Source organism: Schistocerca cancellata, chromosome 3, assembly GCF_023864275.1.
Source record: "Schistocerca cancellata isolate TAMUIC-IGC-003103 chromosome 3, iqSchCanc2.1, whole genome shotgun sequence".
NCBI lineage: Eukaryota > Metazoa > Arthropoda > Insecta > Orthoptera > Acrididae > Schistocerca > Schistocerca cancellata.
The window spans coordinates 632,583,177-632,606,273 of NC_064628.1; the positions used below are offsets into that span (position 1 = coordinate 632,583,177).

The 23,097-nt window shown below is 40.8% G+C and overlaps 1 protein-coding gene across 2 annotated transcripts in view; it reads left to right on the plus strand.

The window, feature by feature from the left end:
• Nucleotides 1-5,489: 5,489 nt before the first annotated feature.
• LOC126175564 (islet cell autoantigen 1) overlaps nucleotides 5,490-23,097 on the plus strand; it is a 51,970-nt gene continuing 34,362 nt past the window's right edge. For both annotated transcript variants that reach the window (XM_049922419.1, XM_049922418.1), the window contains exons 1-6: nucleotides 5,490-5,722; nucleotides 5,831-6,102; nucleotides 6,180-6,340; nucleotides 6,420-6,581; nucleotides 21,477-21,669; nucleotides 21,908-22,025. In XM_049922419.1, the coding sequence (XP_049778376.1) occupies nucleotides 5,712-5,722; nucleotides 5,831-6,102; nucleotides 6,180-6,340; nucleotides 6,420-6,581; nucleotides 21,477-21,669; nucleotides 21,908-22,025 (917 nt within the window). In that variant the 5' untranslated portion in view covers nucleotides 5,490-5,711. The remainder of the gene's footprint in view (nucleotides 5,723-5,830; nucleotides 6,103-6,179; nucleotides 6,341-6,419; nucleotides 6,582-21,476; nucleotides 21,670-21,907; nucleotides 22,026-23,097) is intronic.

Here is a 23,097-nt window from a genome sequence, read left to right on the forward strand (position 1 = left end):
TGTGCGTAGGGAGTTTAAAAGAACGGGGTGCAAAGGTCGAGCTGCCTCACTTTTCTGTGGGTAAAGCCACGTGGCTTTTGAGGTGATGCAAAGAGCGGGGCAACTCGACAGTGGATGACTTTACCTTTCATGTGTAGTGCCAGCAGTTACGTGCGGAGCAGATATTGTTAGAATATTAGGATGTATTTCGCGATTGGGGTTTGATCCCCTTATTACACTTAACGAAACGCAAAATGCGGAAGGATACGAACATATTTTACAGTACTGTGTACTGCGTACAGCAGAAGGATAGGACGATGTTTACTGTTACATTGCGCATAGAGAGGGAAAAATGAACTGTATGTATTGTGTCTGATTTTTTCCCAACAGCATTTCGCGAGAATGACGTCGCCTTCCTCCCAACTATTCCCATTATGCTCCTTGGCAACCTCTTTACTCTTGAAGTTTTTGTCCAAATCTGTCGCTTCAGTCCTATCTCCCAGCTGAATTGCTTTACCTCTTTCTTCGCGCACGCTCTGTGATTCCGAACACTGAAACAGTATTCAAGAGTAGGTGACGAATCTTGAATGTCATCTTCACTGCAATTACTCTACACTTTCCCCTAACTTCCCACTACATTTAAGTCTCCTGGCCAATCTCTCCAAACTGATGTTTTCATTTCACACAGTTTTATAATGACATCTCTGTAGCTCCTAGATTTAAACGAAGAGATGGCGCTGGTATTACCCTTATTTTGGAAAGCTACAGGAAGTAAGATTAGGATTTAATGTTCCGTCGATAATGTGGTCATCAGAGGTGCGGCATAAGCACGGATTGGGGAAGAACGCGGAAGGAAATCGATTGTGACCTTCAAGGGACCTGCTTAAATGATTAACGGAAACCACGGAAATCGTACATCTGGATGGTGGGACGAAGATTTTGATCACTATCTTCCGAAAAACCACTAGTCAAGTATCTTACAACTCCACCACATCTCTTGTTGCTTAACGTCAAATTACACCTGTGTTCATGCAGTATTTACCACTTCGGATTTAAGGTGTGCTGCGATTCAATTCAGGTGGAAGGAAGGACTGTTAGATGCTTAATCACGACGATAGGTTATAGAGCTTCAATATAGAAATGGACAGGTTGAAGCGACGAGGGAGGTAATGAAGCGCAGTAGCTGCAGGAGAAAGATTTCTAGTTAGATGAGTAAAAGCTTAACAAACTCAATAAGGAGAATGAAGGGGGTGGTCTAATGATGAACGAAAAAGTAAGAATACGGGTGAAATATGAATAATAAAGTTTTGTTGTCATAACCAAGAATGATGTAAGTCCACGACTCAAACCACAGTTACATACAGGGGCTGGACAAAAATACAAGAACACCGCGTGAAATGCATGCTTGAAAATAATTGCAAATGCTAGCCAAGCCTGCAGGGTGGGGTGGTGTATTTGACCAGGAACGACACCTGTGCAATGTCTTCAATCCGTTGCAAGTGCCAATCGTGGTAAAATAATGTTCTGTTGGCGGTGCGTTATGTCTGAAGTAAGTGAATTCGACTGTGGTCGAACTATTTGGTGCTGTACAGTGGGTACTTCCATAACCAAGCTAGCCAAAGTGTCCGGTACTTCAAGAGGCACCGTATCTGAGATTTACTGGGCATACAGGGAAAATGGAAAATAATCATCCGGTAAGTCACAACGCAGACGGGAGAGTGTTGAGTGACACTGACGAACGGTCATTTTAGAGGGCTGTTAAGAAAAATAAGAGGGCGACAGATGCAAAAGTAACATGCAATCGCGAACCCTGTCAGTAGTAAAACACGAAGGGAGTTCCAGAAGTAGGGAACTGCAGGGCGAGCTGGAATTTTAAAATCACTCATCCGTGATTTAAATGCTTGTAACAAGAAAATGTGGTGCCGAAGCCATAAAGCCTGACCTAGGGAGCACTGGACGACTGTCATTTGGTCGGAGGAGTCTTATTTCATACTGTTTCAACTTCTGGCCACGTTTAAGTCTTAAGTGTGAAACGCGGGGACGGTTCGGTGATAAGGGCAGCCATATCATGCTATTCCACGTGCCCTGTGATCACACTGCAAAGTCGCACTACTGTCAAGGATTACGTGACCATTTTGGATGATCAGGTCCATCTCTTGGTACAATGTTTGTTCTCGGATGATGCTATGTTCCAAGACGACAGGGTCCCTGTTCACAAGCTCACATCGTCCAAGACTGGTTTTGTGAGCACGAGCCATCTTCCATGACTGCTAGTCACTCGATCTTGATATTATTGAGCCTTTGTGGTCTATTCTGGAGAGAAGGGTGTTCCGTTGATCGGCATCCACCTCCATCGTCGTTACTTGAACTTACAACTACTTTGCAAGAAGAATGGTATAAGATTCCATTGAAAACCATGCCGACCTGTATTCGTCCATTACAAGACAGTGTGGAAGCTCTTTTGAATGCCAACAATGTTCCTGCACGGTATTAGGCACGTTTAATGTATTGTGTTTGTGATGTTGCCATAAACTCTACAAGAGAATTATGGAAATACGATAGGAGGTAAATGATGAGATTGGTTATGTGACACGCGAAAAAAAGGAGCAAGGGCACTGAATGACCTATGTCCTGGAGTGGACATTCCTTCCGAATTGAGATTCTCTGGCAAACCAAACATGACCAAACTCTTCACCTGGCAGGTAGCCAGACGAAATAACACTCATATTCCACAATGACTTTGAACAGTCAGATCCGAAGAAAGCGGACACTGACAGGTGTATCGCCGAACGGTCTTTTTTTTTTTTTTTAAATCATGTACGTAAACTACTAATACAAATTATCTATAGACGAATAGAACGACAGATTGCACCCAATCCGGGAATATGACTGGTACTTCCGCAGCAGATACCTTTCACCACTGACATTAAAATAATTGTGCTTATCTTCTGGGCGATGGGCAGGTTTTTGTTAATTTTTTTAAAGCTCCTTTGAATGAAATTTCTTTTACCATTCCTAACTGGTTACAAATATGTTCAGGGGCAAATATATTTTGAACAATATTTTTTCATCACGATGAATGCTATAAGTTGACTCGTAGTAATAAACCTTTAGAACGTCACAATACTTGCTGCAAATAGATCCACTCTTCCAAAAGCACAGAGCCTCATCTGCATACTTTGCCGAAGGAGCAATCCTGGATGAAATTCATCTCAGTTACATCATTTCTCCGATAAAACCTTATGCTGGAGAGTCTGCGACTTTGGAAAATTAAGGTTTTGCGTGTTTTGGTCTGTCCGCCACGCCTACTTCGACCAGGTAGTGGTACGTCGGCTTAGGTTAAGATTAAAGCTTGAACATGGGTCTGACAATTTTGATAGTGCCATATCGTCCTCAAAATATCAACTTCCAAAATTTGATGGTACCACTCAGCTACGGTACCAGCCACATTCACAGGCAAAAAGTAATACACACTGAGGAACTTATGGGCTTTTTTTCCCGAAAGACCACAGACGCTGTTCAATTATGTGGAGAGCGGTGTAAAGTCGACATCATGAAAGTAGACTACAATTGCAATACTTTTTTATTTATTTTGTTTAAGACCGAGATGAAAGCCAACTGGATTATCAGATACGAATCATAGGCAATTCCAACGTCCGAGTGATTGGATGTAAGGTAACTGGAAAACATAAGTTAGCATGAATACCTTGGAGGCTCCAAATCTTTAAGGTGCGGTAACAAACAAGAAACAAAGTTTCCATTTTATCGAAGGACACGTCTTTGAGCACATGAAAGCACAGTTTCAAAAGCATTTTAGAAGAAGGGGGCAACTAACGTTAGTTTCGAAATGAATGAGGAAATAGTTTTCAGATTTCACAACAAATCGACCTGGAACGCTTGCACTAGTCAATAATTATTACATGCTTTGGCTTTCTTAGAACTAATAATATACTGATACGTCTGTCTGAAGGGGCAGAATGTGTGACCTCGGTTGTCAATGAGTTTTTAGAGGAGGGAGGGAGAGGGGAGTGCGAAAGGAGGAGAGACTGTTTGCATAACACCCCTGCCCCTCGCAGTGCAAACCTTCCAAAAATAATTCCCTAATCGACGATGAGCTATCCACCTGTAGATTTTATACTTTTTATGTGTATATTACAATTTCTACTCTGCTTTTCGGCAAAATTTGAATTCTGAGGGCAAGGGGAAAAAAAACGCTAAGTGTTTACGCAAATCTAGAACAAACTTGACAGACTCACTTCATGAAAAATTCTTTAGGCTTGCTTCTGTCTAATCCATGGTCTTTTATTTTTCTTAAAAAATGTAACAATTATTTTGATGATGACATTCCTCCAAAGAACAATTATATCAGGGATAACGTAGCAGTACATATTGTATCAATTTGTTGTCTTATACAAAACTGTCAACAATACATAACAGTAATCATAACTGAAAGCATGCGCGTTTTTTTTTTTTTTTTTAATGCACATTCAAATTTAATGTACGTCAAAAGACATCAAGGCCAAACACTAACAAATGCATAAGTACAGCCACACACAAAAAACCGAAAGTGGTGACAGTTTGTTTCCTGGCTATACGATGGTTATTGACAGTATTTTCAAATTCCGTAATGTACAGAAAAAGTAACTTCACCTCTCTCAATCTAACGCATTACAAAATAGTACTTGAAACTTATGACTTTTCTGCTCCTCTCTAGCAATCCAGCTAACAACCGTCAAAAAAATGAAAACATGTAACAGGTGGCTCACGCAACACAATTTTTTGCTTTCGATATTTGCAACAGAAAATAACAGAAAGGTGGGTGAAACGAATCATTAATGGAATTAATAGTTACAGACCGAGTGATTATCATCAATGGCATATCTCACTATACATGTTAAAATCTTAACAGCAATCATTTCCATACCTGCTTCGCTCCCACATAAACATGTGTTACATTTATTGCTGCTTACCTGACCTTGTAGGGACTCGTTGTAAATAGAGAAAAAGTATTGACGGTATATTGTCGTCTGGTACAGCTTGTTTAACAGTCCATTTGATACCTTATATTTACTGAACTACACAGACTCTAGCCCGGGACGTGAAACGTCATTCAAACAAGCAGACACACTGCCGTACATAGAAGTTTTCAAAGATGATAGCCAAGTTGTGGTAGCGTCAGAGACCTTCATTTCACTCTAGTGCCGAATATGTGCGAAATATCACTACCGCCCTAGATATGAGATTTTAATTCGTTAGTTGAGATATTTATGACAGTACACAATAAAGTTTTTGCTCGAACTGTTTCAGATGCTAATGAATAAAAAAATATGGCTATCTAAAATATGAATGAACGCAATGTCCACTGGAAGGTCCAGATAATTTTGAATTTAAATAATTGCGTAGCGTTAATTTGCAAATTAATGTATTAGAAATCATTGACGGCTGATTTTTCCCGTATCAGTATGATCATGCAATGCACATATTATCTTTGCAATTTACTGCCACATTAACTCAATATGGACACCACGCGCAATGTTGACTGTTGTGAATGGGAGTGATATGAAATTGTTGTTGATAGTGTATTTGTTTATGCACACATATGTCTTAAAGCAGTAAACACTCGTATATCGAAACTGATGTGCTACGAAATGTCGGCGAAGAATCCACCCAGTATATTGTGATTTCGCTAGCAGGACTAGAAATTTTGTGCTTTATGTAGTTACCCAACTAAAATGAATGCTTAGTAAGTATAAGAGTACCGTCTCCACCTAGAAATACAAGAAATGGTCATGAGAAGACCTATTCAGTTATTTATTTATGAGTTTTCTGAATAACATGTGTTTTTATGCAGCCGGACGAATAGTGGTTGTAGCGGTACGGCGTACGATCGGTGGGTTGAGCAGCACGGTGCAGAAAATACCAATAAATCTGCACTAACCAAAATGCAACATCAGTACTGGGTAACAAAGGAAACGGTGTTTCGGAAACTGGGGAAAAAGGAAGACGAGTGTATTGTTGCATCAGATGCAGAGTTAGACGCAAAGTTAGAATTATTCCGCTCCATTCAAGAAAGCTGCCTTGTTCTTCAACGAATCATTGATAGATATCAGGAGAGGCTGTGTAGTAAGTTGATGTTAATATTGAATCAGTAGTAGCATACTGTTCCGAAATGACTTCCTTTAAATGTGTGTTGTTCACAGCTTTAGCCCAAGAAGAGAACTCTATGGGACGATTCCTAAAGGAAGCCGGGAAAACCGATAAAACCAGAGCTGGGAAAATGATGACTGCAGTTGGCAAATCTCTTTCCTACTCAGGACAGCAGCGGCTAACCCTTAGGGTACCACTCTTACGTTTGTATCAGGTAATATTGTCAATAGGAGGGTAGCCTCATTGTTTAGGATTTTCGTTTATATCTTTTCTAAACGACATTTTTTGATTAGGAAGTGGAGACATTTAGACATAGGGCCATTGAAGATACACTGCAAAATGTGAATGGAATGGAAAAGGCAAGAACTGAATATCGTGCATCTCTAAGCTGGATGAAAAATGTATCACAGGAATTGGATCCTGATACATACAAGCAGTTGGAACGTTTCCGGAAGGTACATAACCTTTCATGCTATGTTATAAACAAAATGTAACATTGCTTCTCTCTCTCTCTCTCTCTCTCTCTCTCTCTTTCTGTTTCTCTCTCTCATCACACACACACACACACACACACACACACTTGGAAATGTCCTTGCCTATTTTCTGCTCAACCCTTGGCCAATTGGTGCTTATGCTGTAGTTACAATCAGCTTGCTTTTTTGTAGTATATACCCCAATATTCAAACATACCTAAAAACAAAGATGATGTGACTTACCAAATGAAAGTGCTGGCAGGTCGACAGACACACAAACGAACACAAACATACACACAAAATTCAAGCTTTCGCAACAAACTGTTGCCTCATCAGGAAAGAGGGAAGGAGAGGGAAAGATGAAAGGATGTGGGTTTTAAGGGAGAGGGTAAGGAGTCATTCCAGTTCCGGGAGCGGAAAGTCTTACCTTAGGGTCTGCTTGTGTCTGTATATGTGTGGATGGATATGTGTGTGTGTGCGAGTGTATACCCGTCCTTTTTTCCCCCTAAGGTAAGTCTTTCCGCTCCCGGGACTGGAATGACTCCTTACCCTCTCCCTTAAAACCCACATCCTTTCGTCTTTCCCTCTCCTTCCCTCTTTCCTGATGAGGCAACAGTTTGTTGCGAAAGCTTGAATTTTGTGTGTATGTTTGTGTTCGTTTGTGTGTCTGTCGACCTGCCAGCACTTTCATTTGGTAAGTCACATCATCTTTGTTTTTAGGTATATTTTTCCTTCGTGGAATGTTTCCTTCTATTATAACCAATATTCAAACATTTTCATTTCCCCCTTTTTACATGGTGCCTCTTGTGATATAACCATGTGTGTCATATTCGGTTAAGTTTACAATCATGTATTGTATGCAAGCCATACTGCAAAACTTCGATGTATTGAAACAACTACACTGTAAAGCACCATTAGCTACTTAATGCTTATAAAGGAAGGAAGGAAGTTTAAAGAGTTAATGTTCCATATACAGCGAGGTCATTACAGTCAGTGTACAAGCTCATACAGGGAAAGGAAGGGGAAGGTAATTGGCTGTGCCCGTTCATGGGACCCATCCCAGCAGCTGCTCTAAGTGATTTAGGAAAATCACGAAAAACTTAAATCTGGTTGGCTGGACAGGAAATTCAGTCGTCATCATCCTGAATGCAAATCCAATGTGGTAACCACTATGCCATCTTGCTTGTTTTAATGAATGTAGTCGTTAAATTATATTAGTTGGGAAATTATGGAGGAGCCACAGTTAAGCTATTAAAACTATTTTTTGAAAATGCGACAATTCACTAGAAATTAAGTTTAGTCCAGAAGTATGGGGGGTGGGGAGGACATTACTTCCACTAACATACAATCTGCCCACTTTTATTATTCTCTCTCTCTCTCTCTCTCTCTCTCTCTCTCTCTCTCTCTCTTTCTCCCTTTCTCCCTCCCCCTCCCTCTCTCTCCCTCCCCCTCCCATTTCAGTACTTATTTCTTTCCCTCTATCTCTCTGTCTTTCACTTTGATATTATGTCATCTCTGTAATTTTGCTGGCATGCTTACCAGTGTACCATCTTTGACCTTCTATTCTGTATGACACATCCATCTTCATCTTTTATCCCCTGGTCCTCACAACAGATGTGTCACACATACTCTCATCCTGTGGTCTGTTCATTTTGTCCCCCCCCCTTTTTTTTTTTTACCTATTCCATCTCCTGAAAGTATGTATTGACCAAGTCTTCTGTCTCTTTGATAGACATTATGCCTGTTGGCTTTTGTCTTGGATCTTCGCCTGACATTTTTTTAATTTCACACTCTCACTCACTCACTCACTCACTCACTAAGTAGCCTCTTCGTCTTATTTATTTTTGTGAATTATTATCATTTTGTCGAACTGGAACAAATGTTGTCCCTGGTTATTCTATTGTATGTACAATTTCTACTTGCTCCATTGATATTCCAGAATAATTCAGTCAAGAATTTCCTTTCACAAACAGAATGTCTTTTGGTATAATATAAAAGTTTTTCATTCCATTTCATGTAACTTACGTTGGCATTAGGGAAGTGTCCGATTCCCACCATGTGCTTTGACCCATGACGTCATCAATATGGTGGGAACACCTAGTTGCAGTGCATACAAAATGGCAATAATATTGTCACTACATGTACATTCCAACAAATATGAAAAAAATAAAAATGACAGAAAAATATCGCACTCCAACAATAAAATGAAACTAAAGGGACAACTGTAGGCAATGGAGGTATAGGACTGGGACAAACTAAACTCAACTTGCGACAAAATGCTACAGCCATAAAACCAACAGGAATTATACATTTCACATGACCAGTATAGCTCAAACCAAGTCCACAATACCAAAAAACCAACATGTGTAATTCCCAAATGTGTAATCAGACGTTTCCCTTGACCTATGTAGTTCAAATGAAGCTTTTGATACCAAAAAACCAACACCTCCTACTCTGAAAAATGGAGTCTGGCATTTCCCTTCATCTATGTAGCTCAGATACAACTGTCAACACCCACAGGCAAACCACACATACATAAATCACAAAACACCACCAAAACCAAAACTCCAACAACTCGAAAACCCAGAAAACACCATATTAAATAGGTCAATTAAAACGCGACAAAATACCATAAATATAAAGCAGACAAAACATCAGAATTAGTATAGAGTAAAACCGAACAAAAACTACTTACTGACAAATGCCTCTAACAAAAATCACCCAGGCTGGCTGGGGTGTGCGTGCAACCCCCCCCCTCCCCCCCCAAACACACACACAAACACACACACACAATAATAACAACTCACTGAAAACAAAGCAAACACTTACAAATCCACGTTACTGCACTGACTACACAGACTCAAAGAAACCCACATTACCACAGTGATAACCAAGACTCAAATGAACCCAATGCCACATGTTAAAATTAACATGTCAACATCAACCATCAGAGGGCACCATCAAATACAACAATGTGAGATTTACAAACACAAACCAAATCAAAAACAATGTGTCATAGTGATGTCACACATCCCAACAACATTATGTCACGGGTCAAACTAGAAGGGTGGAATTGGACCCTGCCAGTGGCCCCTTATGTTATCCCTAACCCACATTACTTTTTCAATATGGCATGCCCAACTTTTGTATCACTGTGTAAGGAAACATTCTGTTACATTATTCTTTCACAAAGCATATTGTTTCATTTTTAGTGTGAGAGCTTGTTGAAGGACTTGGCACAGCACTGCAACTCTCTTGTGACTTTACATTGACATACATAATTTCATTAGTTGCTAATTATCGAGTCACATGCTAGTCATGAAAGTCAAGCATAAGTTGGAGATGTAAGTAGGTATATTGTGAAAGAGATTTTGGTGTGAAATACAATCTGTTTTGCAATGAAATTACAGTAGTATTTGATAGTTCCTTTTCCAAAACGAGTATACAGGAATTGCGCCAAAAAAATCATGAAAAAGACATCTCCCACAGAGAGGATATGGATATCTTGCAAATCAAAACAAGAATTCTACCCTACATCGAAAAATTTAGGCAACCGTACCCAAATAAATCATTACAAAAAATTGTAACTCTTTAAGTAAAGTAATCAAATATTAAAAAAAGTTCTTATTTTAGCTCCAAAATCAATCAATCCTGTAATAAAATCAAAACATTCAGGGTTGTAATGAGAAGTGAGACCTCTGCCAACTGTACCAGTAAAACTGAAGACTTTGTCTTAATTATTGATGATGAACATGTAAACAACCAATATGGCTTGCCCAAGTTTTGTATCACCATATAAGGAAACATTCTGTTACATTATTATTATTTCACAAAGCATATTGTGTCATTTTTAGCAAAAATCTTCAGTGACGGTTTTTTTTTAGTGCTACTGACCATACATGATTTAATGTCTCTTTAAAAAGTGCCATGGAAATACTGAAATGCCACTTTCCTAATCCTATAAATGAGATAAGCATTTCCTCCATAACTGGAAATTAAGTAAAGAGAGCTATTGTCTCCTTAAAAAGCAAAGGGTCATCAGGTGTAGATAATATTTCTACACTCCTGGAAATTGAAATAAGAACACCGTGAATTCATTGTCCCAGGAAGGGGAAACTTTATTGACACATTCCTGGGGTCAGATACATCACATGATCACACTGACAGAACCACAGGCACATAGGCACAGGCAACAGAGCATGCACAATGTCGGCACTAGTACAGTGTATATCCACCTTTCGCAGCAATGCAGGCTGCTATTCTCCCATGGAGACGATCGTAGAGATGCTGGATGTAGTCCTGTGGAACGGCTTGCCATGCCATTTCCACCTGGCGCCTCAGTTGGACCAGCGTTCGTGCTGGACGTGCAGACTGCGTGAGACGACGCTTCATCCAGTCCCAAACATGCTCAATGGGGGACAGATCCGGAGATCTTGCTGGCCAGGGTAGTTGACTTACACCTTCTAGAGCACGTTGGGTGGCACGGGATACATGCGGACGTGCATTGTCCTGTTGGAACAGCAAGTTCCCTTGCCGGTCTAGGAATGGTAGAACGATGGGTTCGATGACGGTTTGGATGTACCGTGCACTATTCAGTGTCCCCTTGATGATCACCAGTGGTGTACGGCCAGTGTAGGAGATCGCTCCCCACACCATGATGCCGGGTGTTGGCCCTGTGTGCCTCGGTCGTATGCAGTCCTGATTGTGGCGCACACCTGCACGGCGCCAAACACGCATACGACCATCATTGGCACCAAGGCAGAAGCGACTCTCATCGCTGAAGACGACACGTCTCCATTCGTCCCTCCATTCACACCTGTCGCGACACCACTGGAGGCGGGCTGCACGATGTTGGGGCGTGAGCGGAAGACGGCCTAACGGTGTGCGGGACCGTAGCCCAGCTTCATGGAGACAGTTGCGAATGGTCCTCGCCGATACCCCAGGAGCAACAGTGTCCCTAATTTGCTGGGAAGTGGCGGTGCGGTCCCCTACGGCACTGCGTAGGATCCTACGGTCTTGGCGTGCATCCGTGCGTCGCTGCGGTCCGGTCCCAGGTCGACGGGCACGTGCACCTTCCGCCGACCACTGGCGACAACATCGATGTACTGTGGAGACCTCACGCCCCACGTGTTGAGCAATTCGGCGGTACGTCCACCTGGCCTCCCGCATGCCCACTATACGCCCTCGCTCAAAGTCCGTCAACTGCACATACGGTTCACGTCCACGCTGTTGCGGCATGCTACCAGTGTTAAAGACTGCGATGGAGGTCCGTATGCCACGGCAAACTGGCTGACACTGACAGCGGCGGTGCACAAATGCTGCGCAGCTAGCGCCATTCGATGGCCAACACCGCGGTTCCTGGTGTGTCCGCTGTGCCGTGCGTGTGATCATTGCTTGTACAGCCCTCTCGCAGTGTCCGGAGCAAGTATGGTGGGTCTGACACACCTGTGTCAATGTGTTCTTTTTTCCATTTCCAGGAGTGTATTTAACTTCTAAAAGTGAAGTTTGGCAGCCATATTTAATGCTTCTATGAATAAGGGTGTCTTGCCAGACAGAATGAACCTTGCTGTAGAACTGCCTCTCCACAAAAAGGAAGAAACAAAACAAGTTACACAAAGTTTTGGCAACCATATTTAATGCTTCTATGAGTCAGGGTTCTTGCCAGATGGAATGAAGCTTGCTGTAGCACCAAGTTACAAACAATTGTCCCACCTCTCTCGTGACCACATTCACAAAAGTCCTCGAGAAAGTACTGTATCGTTGGCTTGTGAAGTACCTTGAAAACTTTGATATGATTGATGGAGGGCAGTTTGGTTTCCAAAAAGGTATGTCCACAACTGAAGCCATATATTCTTTCACAATGAGAATAGGGTGGGATTAGGTAAGGATAAGGCAGGAAGAATCCGTAGGAAAAAAAAGAGTAAAACCACTTGTATATTTTGTGATCATTGTAAGACTTTCATTATGTGAATCACAAAATTCTTATAAAAAATTGTGCCACTATGGAATCACAGAGGCAGTGGGAAACAGGCTAAAATCGTACCTCCATGATAGGTTAAAGAATGTGGTTTTGGATGAGATCAGCAAAGAGGGTGAGGAGGTGGAGTCCAGGTGGGGCACTTTACTCTGTGGAGTCCTCCAGGGATCTCTCCATGGTCCCCTGCTGTTTATATGCAAGAGTGACTTGCACATGTCATACCAAACATTTAAGTTCACCATGTTTGCTGATAATACTTACATTATGATAAACCCCAAATATTTAATCAATGTAGAGGCTAATGCCAACAAATTACCCCTGAAGTCCCAACATGCTTCAAAGAAAACTTATTGTCATTAAATACGAGCAAAACTAATTACATCTAGTTCAACTCCTGCCACAAAATCACACTGCAGGCACCTCTCATACATGACAGTCAGCAAATACAAAGGGTATATTGCACCATACTCTTAGCATATAAATAGCAAGGTAAGCTGGAAACAACATGTCCTCCAGGCCATAAAAAGGTTGACCTAAGCTATGTTTGCCATTAGGATTCGTATATCTGAGATACTTGTGTGACAAAGTCCACTTACTTGGGTACTTCCACCCTATTATGTTCTATGGAATCATCTTCTGGTGCAGTTCTACAACAAAGAAAACTTTCATTCTGTAGAAAAAGGTTATCCAGACTATAAACAGTTCCCTTGAGAACCTCCTGTCACAACCATTTTAAGCACTCATCTCCACTTCCCAATATATTTAAAATATGTTTATTCCATTTGTGGTTGAAATCCCATGCACTATGAAACAAATGAAATGTCCTGTGATAACAATGAAAGACGAAAGGCTGACCTCTATTTTGATTTCAAAAATTTAACCTAGATGCAGGAAGATGTAGACTATTTGGGTCCAGAATAATACTTGGTATGAGTTATCAACTTAGACCACAGCCATTGCTGTGTTGTCACATTTTGGGGTGGCTACATTCACAGTTTCTTTTGTTTGTTGGTGAAGCCAGTGAATGTGAAAACAAAAACACCTTCACTGATTGACCTGTAGCTTAGCTCTACGTGTAGTTTAGTTTGGCAGGTGATAGTTTGGTTGTAAGTTGACAAAGCCAACAAATGTGAAACTAAAAAAAAAGTCTGGTTGTGGCGACAGACTGTCCATAGCTTAGTGCATTTGTAAACATCACCATGTTGTAGTCACTATATTTATGACATTTGTCTCAAGTTTCTTACATCGCTGATAAAAGCTGTGAGTCATATCAAATATTCCTCTTTATCCCAGTATTCTAGCATATAAATATATATGTAATTCATTGTCAAATAACATCAGAGGCCTGTCGAGTTACATTGCATTATTTAAAAATAAAGATGTTTTCACTTCAGAAAACCTTTTATTCATTTAATGAACTTTTTTAGGAGACACATGTAGACTTTTGATGTATGTAGATTTTTATTGTTTGTTTATTATTTATTATTGGTCAACATGTAATTCTTATATAGTGCTTTTTTCAACTTTCATCTATTTTTGTTCTATTTTTATGTTTTTGTTTTACTGCATTTTTTCTTTAAGCTTTGTACTTTACCTCGTTACGTTTTCTGTATACTTAACATTTTCATATTTTTTGACTTGTTCTACATCCTAGTCTTTTACACATATTAAATGATAAATAGAATATGTATGTAAATAAATACTCAAGGTACCATTTCACTGCCATTTTGCATGTTTGCAATCAGTTGATAGTTCTTTTTCCAAGATAATATATTGGATTCTGTATGTCAAGAAATCCTCTGCACCATCAAATATCTAATCTAATCAGTTTGTAGCATTGTATTTTCCTATCATCTGATGAAGTTGTGACTACATATTGAGTCAATACTTCTTCAACATCAAATAAGACAGAATATGAGTGTCGGAATGTCTGTGACTTCCAGAATATGAAAATGAAGAGAATTAGCTGGGTTTCACATTTCTGATTTTGAACTGTGGGTTGCCTAGTGAGGATAGATATTTCTGATTATTGTAAAAGTTCAAAGGAAAGAATACAATAATCTTTAAACAAATTTTAAAAAGACATTCATAACATCATTCTTAGGAAATGTATTTAGGAATGCAAAAGACATACAGAGAGACGCATCTATGAAGCAGAGGTTTCTCTCAAATGTCATTTCCCTGGAATGTTAATCATGCTAAATACAGTAGTAAAAGCATTCCAAATTGCAATTTTAAATATTCAAACTGAACACATGGTACTGAGTTGGTGAGAATTTCTGCAGATTGCTCATTGCCTAGTGCATGCTCTGTGACTAATTGGCCTTCTTGAATTTTCTCTCAGTTTTAGTACGAGCAAATATCAGCGGCCTCAATATCTTGTGAAATTCAGGATTTTTGACTAGTTTGATGGCATTTGCATTCCAAACAAGAAGAACAGGAACAACATCCAGTGGAGAACTGCAAACTGAAAGATCTTTCTGCCATGTGAAGTCAAGCAACCATATCATCATCTTTATTGTCATAATCATCATCCAGTGGTGACATTCCTTCAAAGAGTTTGAATACTCATATTGCTTCTCTTGCCCTTTCACTGGCAGCCACATATTCTGAATCGGTTATTTACAGTGATCTGCTTTGTTGCCGCTTACTTGCATAGGTAATTGCTCCTACACAAAATATTGCAACCACATCTCTAACTGAGTGGCAAGTTGCTGGATCACTGGCATAATTGGCATCACTGTGTACCTCAGATCTTCTGTTTGCGTGTCTAGCTTTACAATTCATATCAAATGTTGCTGAACATTTGATATCCTTGAGAATCCTTTTGTACTAAAGATCTACATCTACATCTACATTGATACTCCGCAAGCCACCCAACGGTGTGTGGCGGAGGGCACTTTACGTGCCACTGTCATTACCTCCCTTTCCTGTTCCAGTCGCGTATGGTTCGCGGGAAGAACAACTGTCTGAAAGCCTCCGTGCGCGCTCTAATCTCTCTAATTTTACATTCGTGATCTCCTCGGGAAGTATAAGTAGGGGGAAGCAATATATTCGATACCTCATCCAGAAACGCACCCTCTCGAAACCTGGCGAGCAAGCTACACCGCGATGCAGAGCGCCTCTCTTGCAGAGTCTGCCACTTGAGCTTATTAAACATCTCCGTAACGCTATCACGGTTACCAAATAACCCAGTGACGAAACGCGCCGCTCTTCTTTGGATCTTCTCTATCTCCTCCGTCAACCTGACCTGGTACGGATCCCACACTGATGAGCAATACTCAAGTATAGGTCGAACGAGTGTTTTGTAAGCCACCTCCTTTGTTGATGGACTACATTTTCTAAGCACTCTCCCAATGAATCTCAACCTGGTACCCGCCTTACCAACAATTAGTTTTATATGATCATTCCACTTCAAATCGTTCCGTACGCATACTCCCAGATATTTTACAGAAGTAACTGCTACCAGTGTTTGTTCCGCTATCATATAATCATACAATAAAGGATCCTTCTTTCTATGTATTCGCAATACATTACATTTGTCTATGTTAAGGGTCAGTTGCCACTCCCTGCACCAAGTGCCTATCCGCTGCAGATCTTCCTGTATTTCGCTACAATTTTCTAATGCAGCAACTTCTCTGTATACTACAGCATCATCCGCGAAAAGCCGCATGGAACTTCCGACACTATCTACTAAGTCATTTATATATATTGTGAAAAGCAATGGTCCCATAACACTCCCCTGTGGCACGCCAGAGGTTACTTTAACGTCTGTAGACGTCTCTCCATTGATAACAACATGCTGTGTTCTGTTTGCTAAAAACTCTTCAATCCAGCCACACAGCTGGTCTGATATTCCGTAGGCTCTTACTTTGTTTATCAGGCGACAGTGCGGAACTGTATCGAACGCCTTCCGGAAGTCAAGAAAAATAGCATCTACCTGGGAGCCTGTATCTAATATTTTCTGGGTCTCATGAACAAATAAGGCGAGTTGGGTCTCACACGATCGCTGTTTCCGGAATCCATGTTGATTCCTACATAGTAGATTCTGGGTTTCCAGAAATGACATGATACGCGAGCAAAAAACATGTTCTAAAATTCTACAAGAGATCGACGTAAGAGATATAGGTCTATAGTTTTGCGCATCTGCTCGACGACCCTTCTTGAAGACTGGGACTATCTGTGCTCTTTTCCAATCATTTGGAACCCTCCGTTCCTCTAGAGACTTGCGGTACACGGCTGTTAGAAGGGGGGCAAGTTCTTTCGCGTACTCTGTGTAGAATCGAATTGGTATCCCGTCAGGTCCAGTGGACTTTCCTCTATTGAGTGATTCCAGTTGCTTTTCTATTCCTTGGACACTTATTTCGATGTCAGCCATTTTTTCGTTTGTGCGAGGATTTAGAGAAGGAACTGCAGTGCGGTCTTCCTCTGTGAAACAGCTTTGGAAAAAGGTGTTTAGTATTTCAGCTTTACGCGTGTCATCCTCTGTTTCAATGCCATCATCATCCCGTAGTGTCTGGATATGCTGTTTCGAGCCACTTACTGATTTAACGTACGACCAGAACTTCCTAGGATTTTCTGTCAAGTCGGTACATAGAATTTTACTTTCGAATTCAATGAACGCTTCACACATAGCCCTCCTTACGCTAACTTTGACATCGTTTAACTTCTGTTTGTCTGAGAGGTTTTGGCTGCGTTTAAACTTGGAGTGGAGCTCTCTTTGCTTTCGCAGTAGTTTCCTAACATTGTTGTTGTACCACGGTGGGTTTTTCCCGTCCCTCACAGTTTTACTCGGCACGTACCTGTCTAAAACGCATTTTACGATTGCCTTGAACTTTTTCCATAAACACTCAACATTGTCAGTGTCGGAACAGAAATTTTCGTTTTGATCTGTTAGGTAGTCTGAAATCTGCCTTCTATTACTCTTGCTAAACAGATAAACCTTCCTCCCTTTTTTTATATTCCTATTAACTTCCATATTCAGGGATGCTGCAACGGCCTTATGATCACTGATTCCCTGTTCTGTACATACAGATTCGAAAAGTTCGGGTCTGTTTGTTATCAGTAGGTCCAATATGTTATCTCCACGAGTCGGTTCTCTGTTTAATTGCTCGAGGTAATTTTCGGATAGTGCACTCAGTATAATGTCACTCGATGCTCTGTCCCTACCACCCGTCCTAAACATCTGAGTGTCCCAGTCTATATCTGGTAAATTGAAATCTCCACCTAAGACTATAACATGCTGAGAAAATTTATGTGAAATGTATTCCAAATTTTCTCTCAGTTGTTCTGCCACTAATGCTGCTGAGTCGGGAGGTCGGTAAAAGGAGCCAATTATTAACCTAGTTCGGTTGTTTAGTGTAACCTCCACCCATAATAATTCACAGGAACTATCCACTTCTACTTCACTACAGGATAAACTACTACTAACAGCGATGAACACTCCACCACCGGTTGCATGCAATCTATCCTTTCTAAACACCGTCTGTACCTTTGTAAAAATTTCGGCAGAATTTATCTCTGGCTTAAGCCAGCTTTCTGTACCTATAACGATTTCAGCTTCGGTGCTTTCTATCAGCGCTTGAAGTTCCGGTACTTTACCAACGCAGCTTCGACAGTTGACAATTACAATACCGATTGCTGCTTGGTCCCCGCATGTCCTGACTTTGCCCCGCACCCGTTGAGGCTGTTGCCCTTTCTGTACTTGCCCAAGGCCATCTAACCTAAAAAACCGCCCAGCCCACGCCACACAACCCCTGCTACCCGTGTAGCCGCTTGTTGCGTGTAGTGGACTCCTGACCTATCCAGCGGAACCCGAAACCCCACCACCCTATGGCGCAAGTCGAGGAATCTGCAGCCCACACGGTCGCAGAACCGTCTCAGCCTCTGATTCAGACCCTCCACTCGGCTCTGTACCAAAGGTCCGCAGTCAGTCCTGTCGACGATGCTGCAGATGGTGAGCTCTGCTTTCATCCCGCTAGCGAGACTGGCAGTCTTCACCAAATCAGATAGCCGCCGGAAGCCAGAGAGGATTTCCTCCGATCCATAGCGACACACATCATTGGTGCCGACATGAGCGACCACCTGCAGATGGGTGCACCCTGTACCCTTCATGGCATCCGGAAGGACCCTTTCCACATCTGGAATGACTCCCCCCGGTATGCACACGGAGTGCACATTGGTTTTCTTCCCCTCTCTTGCTGCCATTTCCCTAAGGGGCCCCATTACGCGCCTGACGTTGGAGCTCCCAACTACCAGTAAGCCCACCCTCTGCGACTGCCCGGATCTTGCAGACTGAGGGGCAACCTCTGGAACAGGACAAGCAGCCATGTCAGGCCGAAGATCAGTATCAGCCTGAGACAGAGCCTGAAACCGGTTCGTCAGACAAACTGGAGAGGCTATCCGTTCAGCCCTCCGGAATGTCTTTCGCCCCCTGCCACACCTTGAAACGACCTCCCACTCTACCACAGGTGAGGGATCAGCCTCAATGCGGGCAGTATCCCGGGCAACCACAGTCGTAGTCCGATCAGGGGATGCGTGGGACGAGCTGGCCGTCCCCGACAAACCCCCATCCCGACCCCCACAGTGATGCCCATTGGCAACAGCCTCAAGCTGTGTGACCGAAGCCAACACTGCCTGAAGCTGGGAGCGAAGGGATGCCAACTCAGCCTGCATCCGAACACAGCAGTTGCAGTCCCTATCCATGCTAAAAACTGTTTTGCTAAGAACGTCTGAACTAATCTACAGAGAGCGTAAACAAATCAACAAAATTTAAACGGTTATTAAAATACAAGATTGCCTAGTAAATGCAGTAATGCTGCTACTTGCGCACTGCTGACACTGCTCGGCGGCGGAAGGAGACTAAGCGAAATTACACTATTCAGGTACTAAAACACGATGCTACACTCTCAAATACTATAATACGCCCGAAATTTATGAATTAAACAATGCAAGAACCAAAAACACGCAAAGAAATTAAGAATTAAACTATGTAACAAATGAGTGAGCTAGGAGTATACGACTTGCTGCTCAGCAGCTTATCCAACGGCGGCAGGGAGCACACTGACTGCGACCAACCGACACTGGCCGTTCAAAACAAAACAGTAGACAAACGACTACGCGAATTTACACTATTCAGGTACTAAAACGCGATGCTACAACTCTCAAATACTATAATACGCTCGAAATTTATGAATTAGACAATGCAAGTACCAAAAACAGGCAAAGAAATTAAGAATTAAACTATGTAACAAATGAGTGAGCTAGGAGTATACGACTTGCTGCTGCAGCTGCTTATCCAACGGCGGCAGGGAGCACACTGACTGTGACCAACCGACACTGGCCGTTCAAAACAAAACAGTAGACAAACGACTACGCGAATTTACACTATTCAGGTACTAAATCGCGATGCTACAACTCTCAAATACTATAATACGCTCGAAATTTATGAATTAAACAATGCAAGTACCAAAAACAGGCAAAGAAATTAAGAATTAAACTATGTAACAAATGAGTGAGCTAGGAGTATACGACTTGCTGCTGCAGCTGCTTATCCAACGGCGGCAGGGAGCAAGATCAATGATTCTCTAAAAACTTTGATGTGTGGCTCGCTATGGATGCTGTATTGGGCCTTGTACCAACAGCTAAATACTTAAGACAGCCAACTGTTTCCCAATGTGAAGCATTTGTTGGTTTATCGTTGGTCAATCCATCTGGATGTAGATATTGCTCGATTGGAGTTCACACAGGGCTTTCCTCCATTGTGTTAAATCATCAAAGCACGTCTTTCACATATCTTTCTTGATTCACTGATCCACTCTCTTGACATATAATGTTAATATTTCAAAAATATCCTAGTGGCTCAACAGTAATCGCACTCATTTTGAATTTTCTTTGAGAAAACCTCAGTGTCCTCCTACATATTTACAGATTTTAATCTGTCATGAACATGAAGAATTACCATCACTGCAGTCTTCTCATAGAATGGGCAGGGATCTTGCTTACTATCCCCAAGTCAAGGATTCGCTAGAGACAGCTTTCGTACATAAGCTTTCATTAACCTCACACACCCCATTAGTCCCCTCAGTAAATCCCTCAGGTTCCTGCATATATCAAACTGTGCCAAAGGAAGGTGTTTGCTAACACAAACATTCATAATTGCTGAAATTGTATCATATTTAGTGATAGGACTAAAAATTTCATTCTGGTCATATCTTCTTGTTGACCAAACCCACAAGCAACTAGTCTTGCCTTATGGTGATCAGTTTTACCATCAACTTTGTGCTTAATTCTATAAACCCAAGATTTGTATAATGGGCTTACGATCTGGTGGCAGTGGTAACAAAGTCCACTAAGCATTTTTCTCCACTGAGGCGATTTCTCCTTCCAGTGATTTTCTCCAATGTTCATGGGTTACAGACTTAATAAACTTTGTATAATTTTTAGATCTGTTTGTTTCAGCCAGTGTCATTTCAACAAAAAGATCTGGTTTCTTCAGTTGTTGCTTGTTTTACAGTTCTCTCTATCTAAAACTTGCTTCTGTAGGTCTGATTTTCATCATCCATTTCACTAGGGAGAAATACCATTGCTCTCTTTTTGATATATATATTTTCTTTAACCTTTGCAATGTCATTCTGATGGCTGTTACTGTTGTAAAGTTCTTTGTGTCAAACATTCGATTGTAAATGTGTGAAGTTTGAAAAATATAATAAAAACATAAATTTTGAACAATGTTGAGGGCACAAAATTCTTATGAACCATTGAATTATGATGTATTCTTTCTACCTTATCAATTATTTGACTTTAATTTCATTCTTTGAGTATATTTAAAACCTATCTGTTTATTGTGCTCCCTTTTGTTTATTCAGTTTTATTTTATTTCATTATTGTATGTGTAACAGGTGCAGACACAAGTACGTCGAAGCAAGGTCCGTTTTGATAAGTTAAAGCTGGATTGCCTTCAAAAAGTTGATCTTTTAGCTGCAGCACGATGTAATATGTTTTCTCATGCTTTGATTCTGTATCAAAATTCATTGCTTCAGTTTGCAGAGAAAACATCTAAAACATTCACCACCATCTCCAATAGCTTCAAAGGTTAGTATTTATTATTCGTTTATAAAGAGATAGATAGAGTAGCTATATTGATGAAGAGGTTTAATAAAAGGCATGTACCTGTAAGTAAACTTAATCAGATGAACTGACATGAGAAATAGTATCTAAATAAGCTATTTTTTCTCATTTGTATTTCAATTTGTGTCAAGACTTGAGAGTCCTTTTTAATAAATTTTCATCATATAATGAATTTTGTATCAGAGCTTGTCTTTTTGGTCAGGTTACCAGCATTATGACTTCTGTGTTGTAAAGGAATTGACAGAACCATCTTTAAAATTAGCAGAACAGATATCGGGCTCATCAGAGGACCAGCCAGTAGAGGAAGAAGATAAAGACAAGTGAGTTCTTCATAGTTAACAAAACTGAGAGCTCTCTTTTTGAGCTATTAGCTATTGTCTTGTACTATTTTGTAATGATTCTACATCTTGACTCCGTAGTCCTGTATCATCAAATAGAAAGTCAGTTTACAGTGCGTATTTACATTGATCACACTGTTGCACTGAGCCTGTGCGGAAGTCAGATTTTGCACAACACTCAAGTTGTTTGCTGTTATTGATCATGTATAGTCATTGATTGATTCTACCAAGAAATTCATTAGTGGAATAGAGGGAATTGGCTACCAATAAATCTTTTAGGCTACTCTTAAACTGAACTTTACTAGGAATTAACCTTCTTATGGATGCTGGCAATTTATCGAAAATGTATATTCTTGAATAACCTTTATGAAAATCTTTTTGAAGATTATTCTTATTTCTAGTGTTATTCCATGAGCTGAGTTGTTTGAAAAAGAAAGAGATTATTTATGACAAAATTTAATTAAGAAATAGCTAGATTGGGAAGCAATACTTAGCTTCCCAGTTGCTTGAACAACATACCTTTGCAGGATGCTCTTGACTTCCCATGAAAAATAATGTGTATTAGACACTTTTGAACCCGGAAAAGTTTAGTTTGATGTGACAAGTTACCCTACAATGATTCCATATGACATGGGGAGTGTCACAAAGATACTGAAGGAACTGAGCTGGAAGACTCTTGAAGATGATGTAAACTATCCCAAGAAAGCCTGTTAACAAAGTTTCAGGAACTGACTTTAAGTGTTGATTCTAGGAATATGCCACAATCCCATATGTATCGTTCACATAGGGTTCATGAGGATGATATTAGAATAATGGCTGCAAGCACAGAGGCAGTCAGTCATTCTTCCTACGCCTCATACATGAATGGAACAGGAAGAAACCCTAATTAGTGGTAAAATGGGATGTGCCCTCTGTGATGCATATCACAGTGGTTTGCAGAGTATAAATGAAGATTTAGGTAGATTTGGGATTAAAGTACTCAAAGTAAGTTAGCCTTTGTATCTTTTATATTACATATGGCTCACAAGATCTGCATTGCAGACAAAAATGGTTT